Genomic DNA, 25,690 nt, shown 5'->3' on the forward strand with positions numbered 1-25,690 from the left:
AGAGAGAGAGAGAGAGAGTTGGTTTCACTGGTTAGATGAGAGTAATTATCTGCATGGTATTTAAGCACAAGTTTAGAAATAAGAATTCTAATTATTTTTTATCTTTTACCACAACTGTGTATGTTGTAATATTTAGACTAGAGTTTCCCTAAACCACTCCCAGGATATATTCATTTATGGGTGCAAAAGTCCCAGCACAGTATGTGGTTTATAGATACTCTTAAATGGCTCATTTTCCCATATAAGTCCAAGTAATTACACTGAGCTTAATTAAAAAAAAAAAATCAGAATTTTGTGATCTCTGTCTCCATCAGCCAACACCCACACATTTTTACATAAGTACTAAAGAACAAGAGTAGGAAAAAGAGGGGGAGAATGAGAGAGAAAGAGAAGACATTATTAAATGGAATAATACATGTAAAATAGTGCACGGAGTATCTGACATATAGTAGTCAAGGCAGAATAAGGAGAAATGCTGCTATAAAAAGCGTGGGAGTTAAATGGATCCAGATTCAAATCCTTGGATAAAGTATCTCCATAAAATAGGGATTATGGTAACACCAAGTCCGAAAGTATGCTGTAAGGATTAAATAAGTAAATGCAAATAAAGTCCTTAGCACAGTGCCTAGTATACAGTTAGCACTTAATAAATTATTGTTATTACTATTATCCTTCTATTTAAAGTGTTACGTAAGGTATTTGTTATTTTTGAAACACTGCAATATTTGAACTTAAAAATGTCATCACTCTACTGAGAAACTGTGGGGATTACTTTCATCTCAATGGATACAATTAGTGAGTCAAAATATGGTTACTAAATAAAGGCATGAGAAATTACATACTCTATTAATGTATTTTGATCTAAGTTTAAACAAGCCCATTCCAGAGGGGAAAGTTGATGTGTGCAAAGTCATCTAATGACAGTGGACATTTCTGCAAAAAGTCAAACTCATTAGGATTAACTATAAGCAAAAATGGCTATTGCACATCCCTGCTGTAAAGAAGTATTCTGAGCACATAAATATTATACTAGATGATTTATTTAATTCTCTTCCTTTTTAAGTGGTCACATTATGTTGTTGTACAAAAGGGAAAAAATGGCATAGGCAGTAATGTATAGGGCAATAAATTCTCTGTAAACTCTCTTGCAGAAAATGAGTCAGTATGACGTAATATTGGACTTTGGAGTCATCTGACCTGGAATTTCTGAGAAAAGACAGTGCAAACAATCAGAAGCGATTGGACTGTCAGGCAACAAGAGACCAATATTTATAAGAGCAGCTGCAATTGGGGAGTCATGAGTCCTGCGACTAAATGAATAAATTAGCCATGGAAGGCGTAGACAGTCTTTTGTAACTAATGCCTCGGCTGTCAAGACACAACTTGATTTTTGCTCTTAACTGGGACTTGATGGTGTCAGTTGCCCTAGAATGCAAGGTCTGCCGACAGCAGGATGGCTCACACACAGTGCGGCACGCTGGCATCCTGCCTGTGGCTGAGATCATGCATGCAAGATAGAGCCCACGAGCTGGTGTGTGTAATCAGTAGCTGCAACCCTTAGACTGAGTATTTTTTTTAAATAAATCTGGAAGACAGATGTTTGCCCCAGCCAGCCTGTTAATTTTGCACTGATTATGTTGCCAACAACAAAGGCACTAATCTGTAGAGAAGAGTATGAGTTTTTGACATTATTATAATAATTAAAAATATATCTATCATTTAAAATTAATTCCTGTTTAAGGAACCGTATTTAACTTATTATACGGGGCCAAAGGCAAACTTGTCACTCCCACCTGCGTCTATCAGAAGTCCTGTTATTTAAAACAAATATGAAAAAGGGGAAGAAGGAATTAGTGGAAAGAATAAAGATTTCTATTTCCTTAAAAGAAAAGTAGAAGTGCCCAATATGTTTTTTGACTCAACCATCCCATTTATATGACTTAATTCTAATAAAATAAAAATCAACCATTTTTCCATATATAAAGATATGCTATAAACAGTATTAGCATTGTCTATATCAAAAATATAGGAACGATGTCTCTCAATAGGAGACTGGCTAAGTAAACAACAACATATTAATATAATTAAAATGCTACAAAGCTATTAAAAATAATTATATGCATTAATACCCAATGATATAAACATCTACATGAAATACTGGTAAATAACACACACACACACACACACACACGATGGGCTTAAAGTGTAATCACCAAACTGTTATAAAAAAAAAAAAGGCCATTTACTCTAGTGGACTCTTAAGAGAATTTTTGTTTTCATCTTACACTATATTTTCATATGGTTTAAATTATTTACAACAAGGATATACATGTGTATTTACCAACGTAAGTTTAAAATATATCAGAATCATCTAACATACGTATCATCTACCATACAACCCACAGAGAATAAATAACAGCTCTTGCTGTTGGATCACATGCAAATGAAAAATGGTTAAGTTGCAGTTGTACTGGGTGTTTTTCTGAGTGCTCCCTTATAAATTACCATCTTCAGTTCTGGCCTCTATGTTCTAAGGAAGTTGGAGAATAAATATTTGATAAGTTCCAGAATACAGTACAAAATGAAAAAGGAATATAAGACATGTCCAGATATAGAGGAGAGCTAAAGAAACCCGGGTTCCTTACGTTATACAGTGTAGCATATTAAAAGGCATAGGCTTTAAAGAGTCAGAGTTAACCTGGGTTTAAAACTAACCCTTCCACTTGGTACTCTGAGTTAGTTAGCTTTGGCCTTGTTAGGCAACACCTCTGATCTTCATACACAATAATGTAACTGCTGCATTAGGTTGTTCTGAAGCTTAAATTTGATAATGTATAAAGAATTTAAAACAATGCCCAACAATAATGACTATTCAGCAAATGAACATCATCATTATTTGCTAGGATGAGTCGATGTTCCCCACCACCCTCAACCCTCCCAACACACACACACACACACACACACACACAAAATGAGATATTCTTTTAAGGAGAAGGCCAGTCGAAACTTAACGCACCTAGAGAACAGAAAATAAAACAGCTTTAAATTAGACAAGGACGTGGATGTTAGAAATAATTTCTTGAAAAACAAGCTAAACGACTATAACAGGGTATTACAACTGTGGAAGCTTCCTCAGTAAAAATGTCTGAGACAAGAACGACACCCTCCCTAACCTTGGTGGTTTAGACATTCACCTGCCTGAAAGGAGAAGGCCAGAAAAATGAATTCCCCCAATTCCTTCAAGATTTATGGTTCGATGATATTTTAATTAAAATTAACAGGGCTTTCCGTCATTCTAATGGTAGATTGTGTCAGGGGATTTTAAGGAAGGCACAGACAGCTCATCTTCGCAAATGCAGTTCTTGATTTTATAAGCTCTAAAAAATTGTTGAGAAAAGATTTAAAAAAAAAAAAAACCCTCATGTATATTAAAAAAAAAAAAAAAAAAACTGGGCGGACCCTACCTATCTCATAAAGGGTTTCATCTACCTGCATGTTACTCAGTAAAAGCCAGAAAATTAATTCACCAAAGAAGGTTTAGAGTTTATGTAATTCTGTGATAGGAAAATAAGGAGTTCATGGATAAGAAGATGGATAAAAAGATAAAGTAGACATCACTGGATTAAAAAAACAAAGTGAAGAACATTCAAATCAAACCACTCCTGGAAGTTCAACTCTATAAAAGGCTAAAACGGTGTTTACAGTACACACTCCTTGATCAGATCCTCTCCAAATTTATGGCATGCTATGAAGTTCGATCTACAGACTCTAGCATGTGAATCAAAGAGGGTGGCCTTAGATTAGCCCGGTTTCTCTAGATTTATTTTTATGCAAAACATCGTACTAGCACATTTAAATCAGAGCATTTCTATCACGCTGTTGGGACAAGTTTGTAATTTCACAAAAGGAGAAAGAAAAATGGAATTTTTTTTTTTTTTGGCCTCACTCTGAGATAATCTTTTCATTATACGTTTCTTAAACTCCCAAGTCACCAGGTAAAGACTGATGACGATTATCCTAGGAACAGCACTGGACAAATCCCATGACCACCACTAAGCGCCTGTGTGCAAGACCAGCCTGCTTCGTGGCTGGGCCACCTGTGCAGTCATACTGGGCCCTCTGCTCACTCACGTGGACCCCACCAACTTGTATAACACTCTGTGGCTGCCACCTTAAAATCCTTAATCACTTTTCAAGCAGGGCCTCACATTTTCATTTTGTACTGGGCCCCACAAATTACATAGTCATTACTGCCTATATGAGCTTTGCAGGTCACTTCATGCATCAAATTCTCATTTCCTAAGTGCAATCAACAAATCCAACACTCTCTTTTACACTAATTTTTTTTTCTTTTTTTTTAAGATTTTATTTATTTATTTGAGAGAGAAAGAGACAGCGAGAGAGGGAACACAAGCAGGGGGAGTGGGCGAGGGGGAAGCAGGCCTCCCGCCAAGCGGGGAGCCTGACATGGGGCTTAATCCCAGGATCACGACCTGAGCCGAAGGAAGGCAGATGCTTAACAACTGAGCCACCCAGGTGTCCCCACACTAATTTTTTCAAGTGCTGCCTTATTAGAGCACATGTTACCTTGGTCAAATGGTCAACAGAGTGAGGCTCTTACTGATACTTTAAATATTACGTTCATATCCTATGGAATTAAGGCAACCAAAGACTATGAAAATCACATTTTCAAAAGACGTTTTTTTCCCTCTAAAGAGACTAAAACTGTTGCCTGAAACTTTTCCTTGTTTGAACATCTTCCATTAAAAAATTAGGTGCACTATACCATTCATTGTGCTCTGCAAGTTAAAGGCTATTTGGCAACTACCTCTTTCAAAAGTGTCTTTGTTTAGACAGTCATTTAGTGAAGACAGTACTTTAAGGAATGAGGGAGGGAGAAAATACTCTCCCACGGAGAAACTTACAACAGAAAGAGTTGTTTCAAAACCCTTCACTGCTAACCTTTAATCAGAACAGAATATGATAAAAATTAAAACACTGAGTGTGGTAGAGAGTAGTCCGACAGTCACAGGGCATATGCACCTGCTTCCCTCTCAGTGTCATGTAAGAGCTCCTAAATGCAGCTCTGGGTTCTTCACCATCCCTTCTGTTTGGCCCCATATTCTTATTGTTAAAATTACATTAGATTTAAAAATCCATAAAGATGCTCTGAAAGTGTGTAGCCTGAGAGAGGAAATGAGATGGTACTGCTAGAGATTTCCATTGGACACATTAACAAATAGTATCAAGAAATACAGGCATCTTCCATTTACTCCAGTAATCTGCTTCAGAAAAATCTGATTATTTTGGGTGAAAATTCTGATAGTCAATCATTGATTATGTTGAATGGGAACAAATCCACAGGGTATTTGTATCAAACCACACCCCCAATCAACTTTCAAAAACCTGAGTAAAACAGTACAATATGCACTTATCAAAGGCCCACGTGCACTGAAAAGGGTAAGAAACTCTTCGATGACAGTGTAAAGTGCTGAAAACACTGCTTCCTGATGAAAAGATAAACAGGATTGTTAACATACGATCAGCCCTGCGTGGCCTCTCAGCACCAGCAGAAAGCACACAGGCCTCCTCAGCCGGCACCTGGCCTGCTCCTCAAAGCAGCTACACAGGATTCTGATGTGCTACCAACTGCATTTGGAAGGTAAATCAAGACTCTTCCCAGATATCACATTATTTAAAAAATTATTGAGTCTGGAGGCTGTAAATATAAAGAGTTGCCTTATAGGCATCAGCAAAAAAGAAACCAAAAAACAAAAATATGTTACTGAGAAATCGGTCTACGCTGTGAAAATTGCATTTCAAAAATCAAGAGTCAGTCTGTTGCAAAAACATTAACTGGAAAGACATTCTGCACGTTAGGTATGCCTGTATTTTATTAGTGGCAAAATGAATGTTTTAAGTATGTGTTAGACGTTATGGGGCAAACAAAATTGATGCTGACATTACAGGAGTTAAATCCAAAGGTACCATGAGACCCCATGAAAGGCATAATGTCATCTTTACAGAGAGACCTGAGTTGACTGGACAAATGACACATACATATATTTTGGCTAAGATTACTGAGATGTCGTTGAAGTGAGAAATATGGTGTACAGAGCTAAAAGTTATATAACCTAAAAACAAGAACTCAAGCCCAAGTATCTCACTCTATGTAAGACTTGGTCAAGACCTTGAATTTTTCTGACTTTCAGGTGAGTTTTCCGATGCACTGTGAAGACTGAATGAGTTAATGTAGTAAGTTTTTAAACTAATAGAGGCACACAGGAAACACCAAATATTTTGTAGATATATAGAAGCAGTTTTGATTTGCCAAAAAATTTTTTTAATTCTCTGAACTTTCCTTTTCTCATCTGTAAATGAAAACAATTATACAAACTTTGCAGAATATAAATTGTGTTAGAAATATATGGGAAGAGCCTAGCAAAGTGTCTGGACTAGAGCAGATATTCTTCAAGTGCTTATTATTACTTCGCTCAGCACTATTAAAACTCTAAAAACTTTCACTCTTTTCCATCTAAGTAAACTGCTCACTCACTCATGCCTCAACCTTGCTATTACTAGAACTCTTAATTTCTCGAATTTCCATCATTTACCACAATTTCTTGTTTCTCCAATGTTTCCAATAAACTTACACTTTATCCACATAAAAATGTCTTGAACTTGTCATTCTTGACATTACCAGACCCTATGTATTGTGGTTCATGATTTCAAATATTTCAACTACTGCCAACTAATTCTTAAGTATCCTTGATGTTTACAAAATGTATTCTGCCAATCTTCAACCCAAGATGGACTTGCCAGTCCTTAAACTACTACCACTCACATTGTGCCAAGCCTTGTTAAAGAAAGCTGATTTGATTGTGCATATAACCATTATACTGAAGGATTGGGACTCTACATATATACATACCAGAAATGTTTTCCTCTATTTCCTCTGCTTCTTTAAAATGAATTTTCTCTAGACACTCTTCCCTAAAACACACACTAAATCTTGAAAAGGTCTTCATGTAGACACCAGCTGACATCTTAATTAAAGGTACCACACTTCATACTCCCTGTTGCAGACAGGGGATACCGAGTGAGAAAGACACAGAAATAACAAAAGGGGACTTCTGGACATCTCTTGAACTATCTTGAGAAACCTTGAACCAGGTTTCTTGTTACATGAGAGAAAATAAACCTGCAATCTGTTTAAATCACCTGTTAGTTTGCTTGAGTATTAATCATATTCGAACACAACTTTAATCCTTACATATTCCCTAACTTTTCCATTCAGCACTGTATATACAACTTTTACACCTAAAAACAATCTCATGTAATCAACTAAAATATCTAATATAGGTTAAAAATTAAAAGTCTAAGCTTAGCTTAAAATGTATTTGTAGTCCCATTCTCAGCTTGGGACTGGTTCGGGCTGAGAAACTTCAGGAGTTTCAGGTTAAGGAGTGTGGGAGATTTCTATTTCCACTCTGAGCTTTTCCTCCTGATGCCCTCTGGACCCCACTTACCAGCTCACAGGTGCTGGTTTTAGCAATAGCACTGTGAGAAGCTGGCAATGGAAGGCCCTTTCTTGTTAGTAATTACGTGCTGGTCCTCTCTGGGAGTGGCAAATATTCAACACAGACTTGCTCCCCTCCTAGAGTGCTTTCCACATTGTTGGAAGCTAAACAGTTTATGTAACTGCAATGCCACACTTCTGGCTGCCATTTACAGCCCTACCTCTCCATTCCCATCCGAGAGGGTATCTACACTCTTTCTGCCCGACTGGCTTTGGCCCTGGCAGGAATCCCTATTGGATCGAGTCACAGACCTGCTCTGCCCCATAAGGCCTACCTCTGTGTGTTTGAGCTTATACCCAATGAAGCCACCTTTCATGGCTCAGCCACCAGGCCAGCATGACTAGCCCCAGCATTTCATTTTTAGCATCCAGAGGTATGTATCAAATCCAAATAAATAAAAGTAATCTCAGCTTTGCAAAACAAATAGTAGACTACCTGGTCCCTTTACCACTCAAGAGTCAAAGGGATATATATAAGCAATCTGAGTAATCTCCGCAAAGACATTTACACTAACATTAAAGAGAAGAGTAACCACACTTTTCTTCTGTGAACACAGAAAGAGCACAACATTTCATACTTTCTCCAAAGTAATTTCTCTCGTTCTTATCAACCTGGATAAATTTATAACTGCAAGATAAATTTTGGACTAATGGTCAAAACACACACACACACACACACACACACACACACTTCAGAAAGCTCTTTCAAATTCATATGCAGCTTAGGACTTACTTCATTTTTAGAATATGAAGGTATTTCATGCCTTCTGTTTTTCCTCAATGTTAGTTAGGAAGGCCCTAGGTTTTATTTATCAGCCATTTCATTTACCCACAACAGATTCTTTTTACTTTTTCTAACTCTGATCCCCCAAGTCTTTAGTATGGTCCTGAAGATCCCACAGCCCCTTCATTCTTTGCATAAAATATTAACTTCTACTTTACCAAGAGAGAAGTAGTCATTGAGTATGACTTTCAGATTTTCTGTATCTGTGAAGTTTTTATTCATATTTAATATCCCTTTTGTCTCAAGTGAAAAATACCACTATCTTTTCAAAGATAAATCACATGACTCTGATCTTCTCTGTGCCTGCTTTTTCTGGAATCAATCTTTAGAGTTTTTTTTTTCTTATTTTCGAATGTCATAGGTTCCTTCCCTTCTGTCTATAAACATGCTTATACCCCCTCCATTCTCAAACACAAACAGAAAAGAAAAACAAAGTCTTTAATAGTACTCCATGTTTCTCCTGCACTGTGCTACCAGATTTCATGAAAACACAAATTTCTTGATAATTTCTCACAACCTAATCACTTTTTAACACTGTAGCCTTTTTTCTGTTCCAATATATTCTAATGAACGTGTTCTCACAAAAGTAAACCAATGACTCCTAACACCCAAATACAATACATTTTTTATTCTTCTTTGAGTGTCTGAAGAATTTCACATTTCCTCCTGTATCTCTTTGGACCCAGTTTTCTGAAATTTCTTCCTATAGCTCCAAGTTAAAAGCTCTAGAGATAAAGGCCAGGAATCTGTATTTTAGCAACCTCTAGAGGCATTTCTGACAAACATGAGAGAGACAGAACTATGGGTTTAGTAGTTAAAGAAACATTTTAAAAACAACCAATTGGGTTAAACAGCAATAATCTGATCCTTCCAGAAGAAAGACCCTACCTTAAGAGTCACTGAAAACATTTGTCATTTTCTTCCTTTCATTATCTAATCATAAGCTCAATATCAAGGTTGAAAAAAGACTTGGGCATATTATAGTATTTAAAGCTTTATAATACATTGGAGTAGTTTTAATTAAAGTTACCAGGACACCAGAGGGAGACAGGATACACCATAATTGGAAAAGTATCACTACAGAAATTCAGTTATTATAATCTTGATCCTATTTTCTTTGAGCAAAATGTCTGGAAACCTTCATTGAGTCAGCAGGTCTCCTTGGCCACGCAGGTTGATGAGCCATGAGCCCAGTGATTTATTTCATTCACCTCCATCTTTCAGAAGGCACCACTAGAAGTTGGATCATTTTGCTGAAGAGATTTCTCCCATGAACTATTCATACACAGTTGTAGATTTTTCAACCTAGACCAGGCTGAAATAAATGTTGGTAATAATGTTAAATGGTTACTGTTGCTCTGGGGTGTTCTTCTGGAGGGGGTTGTTGCTTGCAAACACTCTTTGATTTGAGTCTGTTTTAGAATAATTCAATAATGTTGGCAATTAAAAATGTTAATGTTGATTAATGTTAATATTCATCACATTGAACCATTTTCTGAGACACAGATGTAACAAGTGCCAGAAAAACAGTCATTTAGCAGATGATTTTAGAAATAAAATCGTTGAAGTAATTACCAGTGTGGGCTTAGAGGAGGAAAAGAAACTGTAGACAGATATCCTAAAATTGAATTCCACCACTACCTCATACAAGTCTGTATCTGTTCAAGTATTGAACAAGAATACTGGTCTGGTGTGAGTTTCCTCATTTATAAAACAAGAAAAGTATATGTTTAATGTGCCTACTACTTCATAGGCCTTCTGTAAGAGCCTACTGAATATCAATCATCAGAAACATGTTTTTATATAGTCATAAAGACAAAACAAAACAAACTAAGTGCAAAAGTCTGTTTTGCTTTTATAAAAGACATAGTTTTAGGGCAAAAGCAACTAAAACTTTTTATAACCAGCTCTAAGGCTGGTTGAAAGAACAGATAAAAAGACAACAGCATAAAATGAATGTGAATAAAATGTCAAAATCAATGCTGAAATTGAAAAAAAGAAAATCTTGGTAGGAATAGTTTAGAGTCAAACATATAAACAAATGCAAGATAAACAAAAAGCAATAAAATTAGTTTTAAATCAACAAGCTGTTGATTTAAAAGTAAGGCTCAAAACCATAAAATCTCTGTACATGCATGCATAATCAAATACATCACAGATGTTGAAAAGTAATCATTCCACTAAATGGAAGGAAGGAGGGAAAGAAAGGTGAAAGGAAGGAAGACAAAAAAATTCCGGCAGTTCAATTTCTTTAAAAAAAAAAAAAAAAAAACCAAAAAACTGAATTATCAGCCTAAACTGGCATTTCTTCAGTAGATATGTGAGTAAACAACCAATCAAGTTACTTCTTCATCTTAGGTTGCTAATCTTGATACTGAAGAATAGAGGTTTAAAATTTTCTCACATCCAAATAAAAAAGAAAAATTTTTCAATACTGTATATTTTACTTCACTAAGCCATTTTTTGAAGATGGCTAATTGATATAGGAGTCACTTAAAAAAAAACTCATAGCCCTCCAGAATATTCTATCAACTGGAGTATCCAATTCTTTTTTTTTTTTTTTGACTAATCCATTAAGATTTTATTTTATTTTTTCTATCTTAGGATTTTTCCTTTTACTTTTTTAACTTAAATTCAATTAATTAATATATAATGCATTATTAGTTCAGAGGTAGAATTCAGTGATTCCTCAGTCTTATATAACAGCCAGTGCTCATTACATCACATGCCCTCCTTAATGTCCATCACCCAGTTACCCCATCCCACCAGCCCCTTCCCCTCCAGCAACCCTCAGTTTGTTTCCCATGGTTAAGAGTCTCTTATGGTTTGGCTCCCTCTCTGATTTGTTTTATTTTTCCCTCCCTTCCCCTATGATCCTCTGTTTTGTTTCTTGAATTCCACATATTAGTGAGGTCATATAATAACTGTCTTTCTCTGACTGACTTATTTCACTTAACATAATACCCTCTAGTTCTATCCATGTCATTGTAAGTGGCAAGATTTCATTTTTTGATGGCTGAGTAGTATTCCATTGTGTGTGTGTATGTGTTTGTGTGTGTACACCACATCTTCTTTATTCATTCATCTATCGATGGACACATAGGCTCTTTCCATATTTTGCCTATAGTGGACACTGCTGCTATAAACATTGGGGTACAGGTGCCCCTTAAAATCACTACATTTGTATCTTTGAGGTAAATACCCAGTAGCGCAATTCTTAATCAATCTGAATGAACAGTAATTAATAGCATATTCCGTAGTCTTCATTTCTTCCTTTTTATTATTATATACTTTTTTCAGGCCAAAGGATATATCTGTATAGTAGGTAAGAATGCAGATCTTGAAGTCAGACACACCTGAATTTGAATGCTCTTCCACTCTTGCTAATTCAAAGTACAGTTTTTACACTGGAAGTATCAGTATCACCTGGGAGCTTATTAGAAATGTAGTATCTCTGGCCAGGTCTACTGAATAAGCTTGTACATTTTCACAAGAGCCACAGGTGAACTAACAGTCATTAAAATTTAAGAAGCACTGACATACATTAATTATTAGATAAATTTCCTTGAGCAACTGAAAGGATTTCTCAAACACCCAGTTCTCTCATTGAAAAATGACACTAATAATGATGTCAAGAGCTTAGTATTATTATGAGAAATAATTAGATAATTCTACTTAGTAAATACTCATAAGGTCTAACTGGTATTAAATTTTATCTGCCTCAAATTTGTACATTCATGATACTTTCCGGTATATTTACTTGTGGAATTACATTGGCATCCCACCCAGATAAATTAAGCCCTTTCAGTCAAGAAGTCTGAGTATAAGCCTACAACAAAAACAGAAGTTAAATAATAATGCCATCTTGCATTCATTTACAGTACAATGTAGCACCTGTTTTTCAATTAGCCTCAAAACATTTCCCTTTGAAATAATGTGTTTTCTGTTTTTGTGGAGTCGAAAAAGTGAAATAAAGAATTTAGTCTAAAAACAAACATGACTCTTTTTCCCTGACATATAATCTAACTAATTCCACATTTAATTAGTTATTGTGATTTCTGTATTCTGCCATTCACGCATTTAGGATAGTCACTGATCCCCTACAAGACTCAAATAACGTACCAGGTGTCTAGAGCTTCAATTCCAAATGATAAAAAAGGAAATCTCAATAGGCTCCAATTTAATCCAATTAAGGCAAGATACATCATATTTCATTCTGCGACCATTTTTCTTGGGACTTTGATGTCCGGATTATCTACTTCTTATATTTGGAAGAAAAAGGTAAGCTGATAAAAATTAATATAATTGGAATCCTTTTCAATTGTCATTGAGTGAATATTAATCACTTCAGTAGAAAGTATGTATTTTTTATTAAATAAACTTTTATTAAAAACACACTTTACATTTGTAAATGATGCGTAAAAATGGTATTTACATACCAAAAATTGAAGAGAATGCTTTCAATATTCCAGTAATGAAAACTTATTTTACCATGGATAACTCATGTATATATTTCTTAAAAATTAAATGTGTCAACTTATGGCAATATGGCATTTCAAATATTCCAAAGAACTCTCTTTTTACATTACAACAAGATCCTGGATATTTTTTTTTTTTAAAGATTTTATTCATTTATTTGACAGAGGTAGAGACAGCGAGAGAGAGGGAACACAAGCGGGGGGAGTGGGAGAGGAAGAAGCAGGCTCATAGCAGAGGAGCCTGATGTGGGGCTCGATCCCATAACGCTGGGATCACGCCCTGAGCCGAAGGCAGACGCTTAACCGCTGTGCCACCCAGGCGCCCCAAGATCCTGGATATTTTAAGAAACATAAAGATTTATAAGTGCCAGAAAAGCAGGCAAAATTTCTGAGTGCCAAGATATATATAAAATATAGTAAGCTAAAACTCTGAATGGTGAGTGATAAGTAAACAGGAAAATCAGAGTTGCCCTGGGACGAATTCTTGTAACAGTGCTGTGATTTGTAGACTAAGAAAAGCTAAACATAACCTCCAGCATTATATCTGACAGAAGATGTACAGGAACTTTACAAAGGAAGTTTAAAATATTATTGAATAGAATAAGAACTTGCTTGATGGCAAAAATAGTCTATTTATAAATTAGAAGGACAAAATATGTGACATCAATCTTCCCAATTTGGTCTGAGTCAATGCAATACCAACCAAAATCCCAGTAAAGATCTTCTTGGATAACGACATGCTGAATCTAAAACTTAGATTACATGTGAAGGTTCAAGAATACTCAGGATTCTTCTGAAGAACATGGTGAGGGACTGGGCCTGCCGTAAATCTAGCTTGATAACTGGAGCTCACTGGGGTAACGCAAGCTAATAAATGGCCCTGGGTAAATTGGTCAGAAAAACATTTAATTTGATGTGCAACCTAGGGGCGCCTGGGTGGCTCAGTCGGTTAAGCAACTGCCCTGGGCTCAGGTCATGATTTCAGAGTCCTGGAATCAAACCCCACATCAGGCTCCCTGCTCAGCAGGGAGTCTGCTTCTCCCTCTGCCTCTCCCCCTGCTTGGGCACTCTCTCTCTCTCTGTGTCAAATAATTAAATAAAATCTTTATAAATAAATAAATAAATAAAAATAAAGTGCAACCCAATACTATGTACTGACATTAGTTGCAGGTAGACTAAATAAATCTGAAAGAGAACTTTTTAGAATAAAATATATAAGAAATGTTTATGACCTCAGGATAGGGAAGGATTTCTTAAAACACACACCCTGAAATACTAATAACTTTTTTTTTTTACTAAATAACTTTTTATTTTTTTATAATAATATTTTTTATTATATTATGTTAGTCCCCATACAGTACATCCCTGGTTACTAAAAACCTTTTTAAAAGGTCACTGTGACTACATTAAAATTAAGAACTTATTTTATCAAAGTACAACACCAGGACAATGAAAAGACAAGTCACAAGCTAGTCAAAAAAAGATATTTGCATTACACAGAACTTAAAATGAGTTACCACCAAGAATACATAACCTACAAATCAATTTTAAAAAATTAAAATATGCAGAAGATATGAACAGATATTTCATTAAAGAAATAAAAATGGTGAATGGATATAAAGTAAGATGTATGCTTCATTACTAAGAAGTAGAGGTACTTCTTTACATCCATTTGATGGCCTACAGTTAAGAAGTCTGACATGGCCATTTATTGGTCAGAATACGGATCAATGGGGACTCGTATACAGCTAGTGGATGTATAAACTGATACAACTATTTTGGAAAAGGATTTTCATACTTTGTGAGTACCCTACAGCTTATTAATTCTCCTATCGTGTATATAATACCCTACAAGTATCCCTGCATTTATGTACCAGGAGACTTGTTCAAGAAAATTCAACAGCAGTATTCATAGTAGCACTCACCTGGAGATAATTCAAATAATAATTTGCCAACAGAGAATAAATGAACCAGTTGAGATACACCTCACAAAATAATTTTTAACTGTGTATAAGAGTGAATTAAAGCCAGTGCAAACACCCAGATAAATCGTACACATGTAACGTTGAGGGAAGAAAGCAGGTCGCCAACAGCTACCTACGCAACATCGTGATTTCAGTAAAGCTGAAAAACAAGCCAACTAACAACCACCATGTTTCGCAAAACATTTATGTGAGATATATCTCACATTTTTAAAAAGAAAAGAAATGAGTATTGGCCACCTCTGGCAGGGAGGAAGAGTGACAGCAAAAGAGACAATTACAAAGGCAGCTTGAAGGGTGCTGGCAATATTTGTGGGTTTTATGTTGTATCATAGATTTAAACATGTTTAATACACCTCCTAACTTACACATGGATAAATAGACGTATGTACCAATTAAACATACTGTTCCTATGTTATAAAATCATCTAACATAAAAAATAAACTAATAATTAGAAATACGCTGATTATTTTGGGTTCCACAATGAAACTATGGTATCTCACCTTTTATGCACACGTTACATGGACATCGTTTCCAAAGTAAAGAAAGCATACTAAAGAAAATAAAGTGTGAAAAATAAACAAGTAATGGAAAATAATAAAAGGAGCAGATCCAATTTAAACTCACCACCAGAGCTTTAGATCTGTTGCTCAAAAGCTTCTCAATATCCCTGGCTGCAATTTCCACCAGCTGCCGTGCATTATTTGGTTCCACAGTATACAAATCTTGATACTTCTCATAAATCTGCATGAAGAGAAAAGAAAGTTAATAAGAATAATTGTTTATATGGTTCATAAGTTCATGGTAGAATGTATTTTAAACCATAAACAATGATTAGAAAGACTCACTCTTTCATTTTGATCTTTTTGGAATTTGGATGTGTCAAAAATATATATGTAAATAAAAATTCACGATAAGACCACCAGCTAGTCACAATAGCATGTCCTGTTAACAGGCTGTAAATATCTTGTAGCACAATGATCTAGTGTATGCAATTTTTTAAGGTTTTTTTTTTTTTAAGATTTTATTTATTTGACAGAGAGTACAAACGGGGAGCGGCAGGGAGAAGGAGAAGCAGGCTCCTACTGAGCAGAGAGCCCGATGCGCAGAGCTCAATCCCAGAACCCTGGGATCATGACCTGAGCCGAAGGCAGACGCTTAACCGACTGAGCCACCCAGGCGCCCCTGTGTATGCAATTCTGTGACTCGAAATGGTACCTCCCCAAAATCAAGACCCGGTATTAACTGCCATTGGGATTTTTTTTTTTTTTAAAGAAAGGCCATGCTAGAAAACAGTAGGACAGAGGCATGGCAGGTCAGGCTTGGAGGACGTGTGCAGTGAACCAAGGTAGAAGGAAGGGGGAAGTTATAATGTATCGAAGGAGACCTCCCATGGTTTATCCCCAGCTACAACCCCTGAGATTACAATGTATGCTGCTAAACCCTATGAATAGAAGAAGAGGGAGAGAAAGAGAGGAGAGAAGGGAGCAGGGCGGAGGAGAGAGAGAGAGAGCAAGAGAGAGAGAGAATGAAGCCTCTGCTAAGTTTCATCCAGGTAACACAGCTTTATTACACAGAGAGGGTGAAGATCACTGAGGTCTACATTAGAGTTCGGTTAAATCTGTAATAGTGCAAATATTTTTTATTAGCAAACTGAATCTTTAGGGTTTTGTTTTCTTTGAATCACTGAATCAAACTACGCAGCAAAAGAAGCCTATAGTTCGGCCTCACATCAGTGTCTATAGAAGGATTTCCCTGGAGTGGCATAAAACGCACCAGTCCTGCAGAGCCTGCTCACTCCGGCGGGGGTGGGGGGAACAATAAAGAATGGGGGATGGGGGAAAACAGTGTCCATGCTTGTTGCTGCAGGGCTGAGCCGAGTAGGAAATCCCTTATGCACCCAAAAGATGGGTTGCACATGCATGACTAAACCATCTTTGAAAGCCAGGGACTGGCAGGTTTTTACCGTCTTAGGAGAAGTGAATCCAGGCACATGCAGGAACCAGCTCAACCCTGCTTTTTCTGGCAGAACTCCTTTCTGCGATACTACCAACAGGTCCTATAGCCTGGTTCCAGGTGACCACGGATGCTACTGGGAAACACTGGTTTCAAGTATACACAGATGCATATGCTAACATTTATTGTAGCAGAACATGTTATTTTCACATGAAATTTTAATTTTTTAAGTCATTCAAACTTAATCATTTGAAGAGACAGACATCAAACTTTTACTCTGAAAAATTTTTGACTTATTCAAACTATGAGGCTTTTCCCAAACTCATTTGAATTTTGACCCTGTAGGTTTATCACCCCAACTATTCAGGGCACAGTAATCTAGTCATATAAAATCCCCATATTCAGTTTCATTTGGAATTCCTGCATATTTCTGGATTGCTTAACACTTTCTGCTGAGGGGCAAATTATTGAGTCCTATTTTAAAGACCAGGTTGTCCATGAACAACTCCATTCAGCCCAAGGCTCTCTCTTTCATTTTAGCCTAAAATGACATCCAGGAACATGAACTCCTGAAAAGATTAATTGATTTGGGGTACAAACAGATAAACCTCAACATCACCATAATTGATCCAGGACATTTAGCTCTTTGCAGTAAAACCAATAAAGCTAATTGGTGTGAAAGGCAGTTGTGCTTTGTGCCATTAATATGGTGTTCATTTCTGTTTGAAGTCTGCCCTTCTTCCTGTGGTATGGGGATCACGACAGAATTCAGAGTTGGTAAAGATCACTTCCAAATACACAATCTGTACTTTGCATTATGTACTAAACGTAATGTCACTTATGAAGTCACTTCCTACGTATGCCAGATATATTACAAGTTCCTTAAAGAACGAATGGATTATGAATCAGAGAGAAACAATTCAGTTAAGTACATGCAGATACTCTCAAATATATAAAGAATATTCTCTCAAATTGATTCTATTTTTTAATTTCAAATGCTTAGAAAAAGTTTAAAAAACAGTATCTAACTCACAAATAAACTTTAAATAAATGAAGTCAGGGAAAATTACATCTACAGCCCCAATATAAATATCCTGTTGTCTTTTTCATGTACAAAACCACATCTGAAATGTTTTCTTGGTAATAAAAATTAATTAAAACCATAGAACTGCCCCACCACTAGAAGCAGTTCTTGCTTCTGGTTTTAAAGACTACAATATTCTTCGTTATTGCAAGAGGTACTGCGAAGGCTCGTAGAAGTCTCCTGGGTATATGTTTAGTAAAAGTTTCCGGAGGAGAAAGGCTCAAGTGGATCTTTAATATTATATATTTTTACAAAGTACACACATTTATAATTCTTCCTGCCACTAAAATAAACCCCATTTCTAAAATAATTAACACGTTAACATGATTTTTTAAAACAGAACCTTAAGAATATTTTTCTCTTAATAGTCCCTTTTTTCTTTTTTTTTTTTTAAGATTTTATTTATTTATTTATTTGAGAGAGAGTGTGAAAGAGGGAGCACACAAGCAGGGAGGGGGCAGAGGGAGAAGGAGAAGCAAACTCCCCGCTGACCAGGGAGCCCAACGCAGGGCTCAATCCCAGGATCCCAGGATCATGACCTGAGCCGAAGGCAGACGCATAACTGACTGAGCCACTCAGATGCCCCCCCTTTTTTTTTTCTTTTTTAAAAATAATTGTCTGTCTTACCATTTTATCCAATCTCTTTCTAGAAAAAAAGGGAAAAAAAAGAACACCGTGTGAATAGTATGAGTTTTTGATACCAGACAGAGTTCCATTCAAATCATATGTCAATTCCTCTTACGCTGTGTGACACTGGCTTCCATTTCTTCTACTAGAAAGAATGTAGCATATAATGAGAACCCTAGACAGGATGTTTTTCCTCCTGACGGATATACTTATATGTTTTAATTTTTCTGCAGTTCAAATCCTCTCACTTCCATCCATGCCACAAGTCTTGACAGAAAGAGTATCTGTCACCTGTCCATTCTTGCTTTCTTACAAGTCTTAATTAACTGGCTTTAATGACCATTCACTATTACATTCATAGACAACAGAGAATATAGTTTCCCTTCTTTTTTTCACTGGAAACTTCTAAATTTTTGCTCCAAGTCCATAGTTCCAAGGTAATCTTCAGAATGATACATATAAAAATAACCTCAAGTGTAATATTTAAAAAGTGACACCAATCATTGATGTAATTGCTTCATAAACATACCTAAAGAAATATTTCAGAAATCATAATACTTACTATCATGCCACAGAATAACACAGATACCCCAGAGATGCTTACTGCAAGTGAGGTAGGCTTCCAAGTTTTGGAAGACCTAGAAGACTGTATTAGCAATCGCTTTTAGGCTTCTACTCTGTACCAGTCTGAGGTGTTTCACATACACTATATATCATTTACTCACTGAAGAAACCTCAAAAATACATTTAATTAACCATTGTATTAGTGAGAATACTGAAATTCAGGCTTTGGAATATCAGAGTGGAGGCAGTTTCGTTCCCATTTCACATTGTAAAGGTGCAAACCATTGCCTGAAGCAGCCGAAGGTAAAATGGTAATGTGGCATGTTTAGGCAAAGTGGATGTGCAATACCACTCGGCCCTGGATCTCCCTGGTCTTCAGCAGGATGTGGAAAATAGGAAAGCCCATTCGGATGAACAAGAAAGGTAGCTCAGCATTAATCTGTCTGCTAGGAAACTGCGTTAGTGCAGAATCAAGGGAATCCCAAAGCAGAGCTTGAGAGACGGACAGCAGGGAGCAGAGTTCCAGCTGAAGACTGATGGCACAAACCACCCAGAGCCGAGGGGCCCTAAGGAGGCTGAAGAGATTAGCCAAGTTCTCAGTAGCATTCACATTCAGTATCTATGCCAACAGTGCAGAAAAGAGCAAATATACTACACATCTTGTCACATGTTTCCCCTGGTACCCAGATGCCAAGGAGCAAAGTCAAGAAAATTATTGGGAGGGAGTTGGGACAGAAACCTTGAAATTCTGAGACTAAGTTTTTTTTCCCCAGGTGAGAGAGAATGGCAGCTCATGAGTAAGTTCCATAAAGAGTAACAGAAATTTCTGCATATTGTCTTGAATATGTAAATTTTGACAACCCCTTCCCTCCCATAGAACTTGTCCCGAGTAAACAATCCACATTTCTGCCATGCCCACATTCATCTTCCTGAGACAAGTTCTCCTTTTTTTTTTTTTTTTTTAAGATTTTATTTATTTATTTGACAGAGATAGAGACAGCCGGAGACAGGGAACACAAGCAGGGGGGAGGGAGAGGAAGAAGCAGGCTCNGAGAGGAAGAAGCAGGCTCATAGCAGAGGAGCCTGATGTGGGGCTCGATCCCATAACGCCGGGATCACGCCCTGAGCCGAAGGCAGACGCTCAACCGCTGTGCCACCCAGGCGCCCCGACAAGTTCTCCTTTTGACAGTCCCTGATGAAAGAAGAGTCCTACAAGTTTCCTTACAAATGGGTAGCAATACTCTAATGTATGACCTTGACCTTGGCCCCTAACTAATTGCATCAGGACATATCAGAACTAGAAGCAGCTAACTTCTTATTCAATGGCCTGTGAAGAAACAGGTACAAAAGATTTGTATAAATGATGAAAACACACTGAACAAATCACATTCTTTCACCACATGTGGGACAATAGTTAGGGACATTAAGGGCAGAAGAAGCAGACATTTGACTAGTGGAAGGAAAGCAGCACTCAGACATTACTGAGTGACAGAAGGGATGGCTATCCCAAGGTATCCACATGCTAATCCCCAGAACCTGCAACTATATGCAGTTACATGGCAGAGGAGAATTAATTTTGCAGATGAAATGAAATTTTACTTATCAGGTGAACTGAAAAGAAAGAGGTTATCCTGGACCGTCTTGGTGAGTCCAATGTCATCACAAGGGTCCTGCAAAGGGGAAGACGTGACTATGCAAGAGGAAACCGGAGAGATCACAGCATGAGGGGAAATCCTCCCAATGTTGCTAGCTTTGAAGATGGAGGAAAGGGCCCATGAGCCAAGGGAAAGACTTTCCGATCTATAGGTTGTAAAATAATAAATTTGTGTTATAAGCCAATACATTTTTGGTGATTTGTCACACTAACAATAGAAAATTAAAACAATGAACTATTTGTGAAGAGCTCCCAGCTGAGAGGTAACAATAATAATCAGCCTCTGGATACTAAGTCTATAATAAACTCCTCGAGTGATTCACTCTTCCAAAAAATAAAAATGCTAAGAAAGACCCCATGCTTTGAAAGTTGTGATTAACATTATTAATTACTACTTTGCACCTTCATTTCATTACTCATTAGATTCATTTCATTCATAGGAAGAATGAGCTGTATTGTGAGAAATGTACAATTTCTGCTCAACTTTACAAAATAAGGAAATTATCTCAGGACTCCTATTATGACCCTCACAATAATGTAGGATCTTGAGCTAAAAAATATCAAAATAAATGTGCACACACTGTCCAAAAATATATACGAATTGGATGAATGAATATGATCCTACCTCATAATAAGGAGAGGGATTAAAAGAAAATGTGACCAAACTCCCACCATCGTTCTCATTTCACTGCCTTTATTGGCTTAACAGGAGTACATTCTCGCATCTTCAGTACTAATGCAGGCAGGCAAAGAGATGCCTTGTCACCTCAACTGCTTTAGAGACTCACAAAATCAATTTCACTTACTTTTACTTAAATTTTGCAATGTGGGATGGCTTGGTTATATTTTTTTCTTCTTTATTAAGTGTTTTGTGGGCTTTTGAACTACTTGTTCCCTAGCAACTGAGAATGTCTTGTTTCTAAAAGATGTATTAACACAAAAGAATGATATAATGCTCTTTCATGGTCACTTTTAAAGATCAAAGTTCCCTTACCTTAAGAAATTTTGCAATGATTCACAACTATAATATAAAGTCTTTCTTTTTATTTATCATAAGTTACATCATCAGACAAGCTGGCCCACAGAAAGAGATGTTCAGATATGTGAAGAATCCTTCATCTAAGGTAAAAAATAACTAGTGACGCTAGATCTGAATTGACGTTAGAATATATTTTACCAACAACAAAGAACATTTTTTAAAAGTCTATCTTCCTCCATTGAAAATTAGCGGAGTTAAAAAAAAAATGAATACTGCCATAAAAGAATATGTAGTTTATTTACTAATTAACTCCTGATCTCTTCAAACACTCCCCTTGTCCTCTTTAATTAAAATAGTAAGTGATGTTATCTTAGAAATAAATGTCAAGTTTTGAAAATCCCCCCTATTTAATACTCTTTAATACATTGTCAGTTGTATTTAACACAATTGGTAAAAATCACTTTAAATTATAGCCTTTTGTTTCCTTTCCCCTATAACCCAGCTTTCTGAAATAGGATAATACCTTTGAATTTTTCATGGCTTGAGATTTCTATTCAGCTACCTTTAAGCAAATGCAAACATCATAATCTAACATAATTTAAGTATCTCGTTTGTTATATATTTCCTATTTCCTTTAATCAGAATGTAAATTTTGAGAGGACATTTTTGCCCGTTCTGTTCACTGGTACAGCCCAGCACGTAATACAGAGCCTACAAGGGTACTAGTTACTAGTAACACTGGTAACTAGTAACCAGTAGATACTAGTTACTGCACCTAAGCTTTGCTAGGAATGTAAATGCTGACTTACAACAAGTTCCTTCTTGTATTTTAAAATTAGTATTTATTTTGAACCTAAAAAAACAATAAAGCCTTGTAAGGTGCTACGCGATTAACTAATGGAATATAAATACAACACCAGAATGATAATTAGATACCAAAAATAGAGTAAATACATAAAATAAGGTAATGATCAATATGAAGAAAATAAGTGTTTCACTGAAGAGGTACAGAAAATTGTGCTGTCACATCGCCAAAGGCAAGAGANGAATTCAGAGGAATAGTAAACCCACGTGGGTTATAATAGACAAAAAGATGGGACTGCAGCCACACTTCGCAGGATATATGTATTAATAAGGGAGGAAATAAATCAGAATGTGTGTGATACAAGGAATTATTGGAAAATATAGATTGAAAGGCAAAGTGAGACACTGTCATGGACAGCTATAAAATTCAGGGTATTTCCTCAGCTTGGATTGGCATTCCAACCATGTTTGGCTGGCAGCAGACATTGATTCCAAATGCAGAGTGTTTTCTGCCTACATTCAAGAAGTGGATGAAAAGCCAACCAGCATGCCCTGGGGCAGCGAGATGCCTTTTGGTCAGCCCGTGTCAGAGTTCGGTGGCAGCGGCACTGGTGGCTGGGTACGTGGGGTCAGCTTCTCTGCCAGTGGGAGCCGCCTGGCCTGGGTCAGCCATGCCAGCATCGTATCCGTTGCCAATACGTCAAAAAGCGTGCAGGTCTCAACTCTGGAAACAGAGTTCCTGCCCCTCCTGAGTGTGTCAGTTGTCTCGGAGAAGAGCACTGCAGCTGCGGGCCATGACTGCTGCCCCGGCTCTTTAACTGGGATGACCGTGGCTGCTCGACCTTCATGTCCAAACTAGACATTCCGAACCAGAGCATCCGGCGCAATATGTCTGCCATGGAATGCTTCCGCACCACGGACGAGAGCCACGACTGGGGACTGCAACCCAGCCTTGGAGACGCTGCGCCAGAACGGCATCACTCAAGTGTCTATGAGGTGGACAAGCAAGACTGTCGCAAAGTCTGCACTACTGGCATCGATGGGAGCCATGCGCATTTGGGATTTCAAGACCTCTGTCTTCCATCCAGGGCCTCCGGATAATGTGAAGCTGATTGAGCCTCCCAGAGCCAGCATGACAAACTGACAGACTGACAAACTGACAAATGGGCTGACGCAGCCCTGCCGTGTGCGTGGGAGTGAGGAGAGCCAGTCGCAGGGAATGCTGAAGACATGCTTCGCGAAAACATCGTTTGTGTGTTTTTGTTTGAACATAACTGGTGACAGTGTTGGTTTTTTTTAAAAGCAGCAGTGATTTGGGTTTTTTTGCTTTTTGTTTTTGTTATTTCATTCCATTTTTGACCAAAGCTGCTCTTTGTTTATTATGCAAAATTGTCACACTAACTTAAAGGAAAGGGTGGGAGATAGGTAAATTGTCTGTAAACAATGAATAAGAATACTGCAAGCGGGCGGGCGGGTGGGCGTGGGGGGGGGGTGAAAATTCAGGGTAATGGTTTATACCTTACAATATGGTCAACCCCAAGCTATCTTATTCAGAACTTCTAGGAAAATTAGCACCTAGAAAGAATTCAAGATATAACACTGGCTTACTATGAACATCATCTGAATGTATGTATACACACCCATGTAATTATATACATATACAGATATACACACATACACATGCATACACATGTATAATTGATCATGTTCTCGAATTTATAGTGCTTATATTTCTGATGATACATAAGGCAAACTGGCATTCAAAAATCAAACACAAGAGTTCAATATTTCCCTACTCTTTCCACTCTTTCTACTTGATATGATACACCTTTTTAGCTGAGACAGTATCACATTTCAAATGAGACATTATCTTTAAGAAGAATATTTAGGAAGAATGAAGTCAGAATTGGAGAACCTTCCATGGCATATATTGCTACTCGTTCTAGTTCTTATTAACAATTTGATGGTGATGCTTTCAAGCTTGCATTAAAGATGGTAGAAGGGAAGTAAAAAGAGAAAAAAAAAAAAAAAAAGATGGTAGAAGGACCATAACAAGCACCAATCATAAGCATGCCTATGCTTTCTCCATAACATGGAGGAACAGACACTAATATTTAAACACAAACGCCAGTGAAATGTAAGGGCTCATTCCTGGATCACAGTAACTAAACTATAACAAAGACTAAGTTGAGCAAAAAAAGATTCATAGCAAGAAATCCTCAGCTTGGAGACATTTCACACGTAAGGTAAAGAGTAAGTTTATCTTTAAGAATACTCAGAATCAGGGGCACCTGGGTGGCTCAGTTAGTTAAGTCTCTGCCTTCAGCTCAGGTCATGATCTCGGGGTCCTGGGATGGAGCCCTGCATCTCATCAGGCTCCCTGCTTAGTGGGGAGTATGCTTTTCCCTCTCCCTCTCCCTCTGCCCCCTCCCCCACTCACGCTCGCTCTCACTCTCTCTCTCAAATAAAATCTTTAAAAAGAAAGAAAAAAAAAGAAAAGAAAGAAAGAAAGAAATGAAAAGAAGGAGGGAAGGAGGGAAGGAAGGAAGAAGGAATGAAGGAAGGAAACAAACTCAGAATTAGGGGCGCTTAGATGGCACAGTTGGTCAAGCACCTGACTCAGGGTCCAGAGATTGAGCCCTGCATCAGGCTGCATGCTCAGTGCAGAGTTTGCTTCTCCCTCTCCATCCCCCTCTGCCCCTCCCCTTCTCAAATAAATAAAATCTTTAAGAAAAATAAACACTCAATTAAAAAAAAGGAATACTAATAATTAAAACAAGAAAAGCATTAAGAAACATAAAATAAGAAGCCACCTACTTGGTTTTTGTTTGTTTGTTTTGTCTATTAATTCCAGAGATGACATTTTAATCTAGCCTCTTTCCCTTCACATATCTGGAGCTATATATGAATTGTATATGCATTTTGAGCAGCAAATTCATACGCAATTAAAAGGGAAGAGATCATACTAGATTCCATGAAAACTAAATTAAAAAATAATTAACCATAGGCTGAGTGAGTTGCTTGCTTAATGTCCCTAACCCCAAACGACCCAAATTCATTTTACTGCCAACAAAAGAATTTTAAAAAGCGGCACTGTTTAATTTGTTCGTAACCATTATACCTTATTAACAAATGGCTTTTCTAAAGCAAAAGTGCTACCTACCAATGCTGATAGATAACTTTACACACTTATGTTCAT

The 25,690-nt window shown here is 37.1% G+C and overlaps 1 protein-coding gene and 1 pseudogene across 6 annotated transcripts in view; one reads left to right on the forward strand and one right to left on the reverse strand.

Moving 5' to 3' along the window:
• The window catches only part of CACNA2D1 (calcium voltage-gated channel auxiliary subunit alpha2delta 1), a 484,461-nt gene that overhangs the window by 369,828 nt on the left and 88,943 nt on the right, over positions 1 to 25,690 (reverse strand). For all 6 annotated transcript variants that reach the window (XM_011223063.3, XM_019798051.2, XM_011223062.3 and 3 more), the window contains exon 3: positions 15,451 to 15,567. In XM_011223063.3, the coding sequence (XP_011221365.1) occupies positions 15,451 to 15,567 (117 nt within the window). The remainder of the gene's footprint in view (positions 1 to 15,450; positions 15,568 to 25,690) is intronic.
• On the forward strand, positions 16,746 to 23,597 carry LOC105236989 (annotated as a pseudogene).

This window comes from Ailuropoda melanoleuca, chromosome 1, assembly GCF_002007445.2.
Source record: "Ailuropoda melanoleuca isolate Jingjing chromosome 1, ASM200744v2, whole genome shotgun sequence".
Classification (NCBI taxonomy): Eukaryota; Metazoa; Chordata; class Mammalia; order Carnivora; family Ursidae; genus Ailuropoda; species Ailuropoda melanoleuca.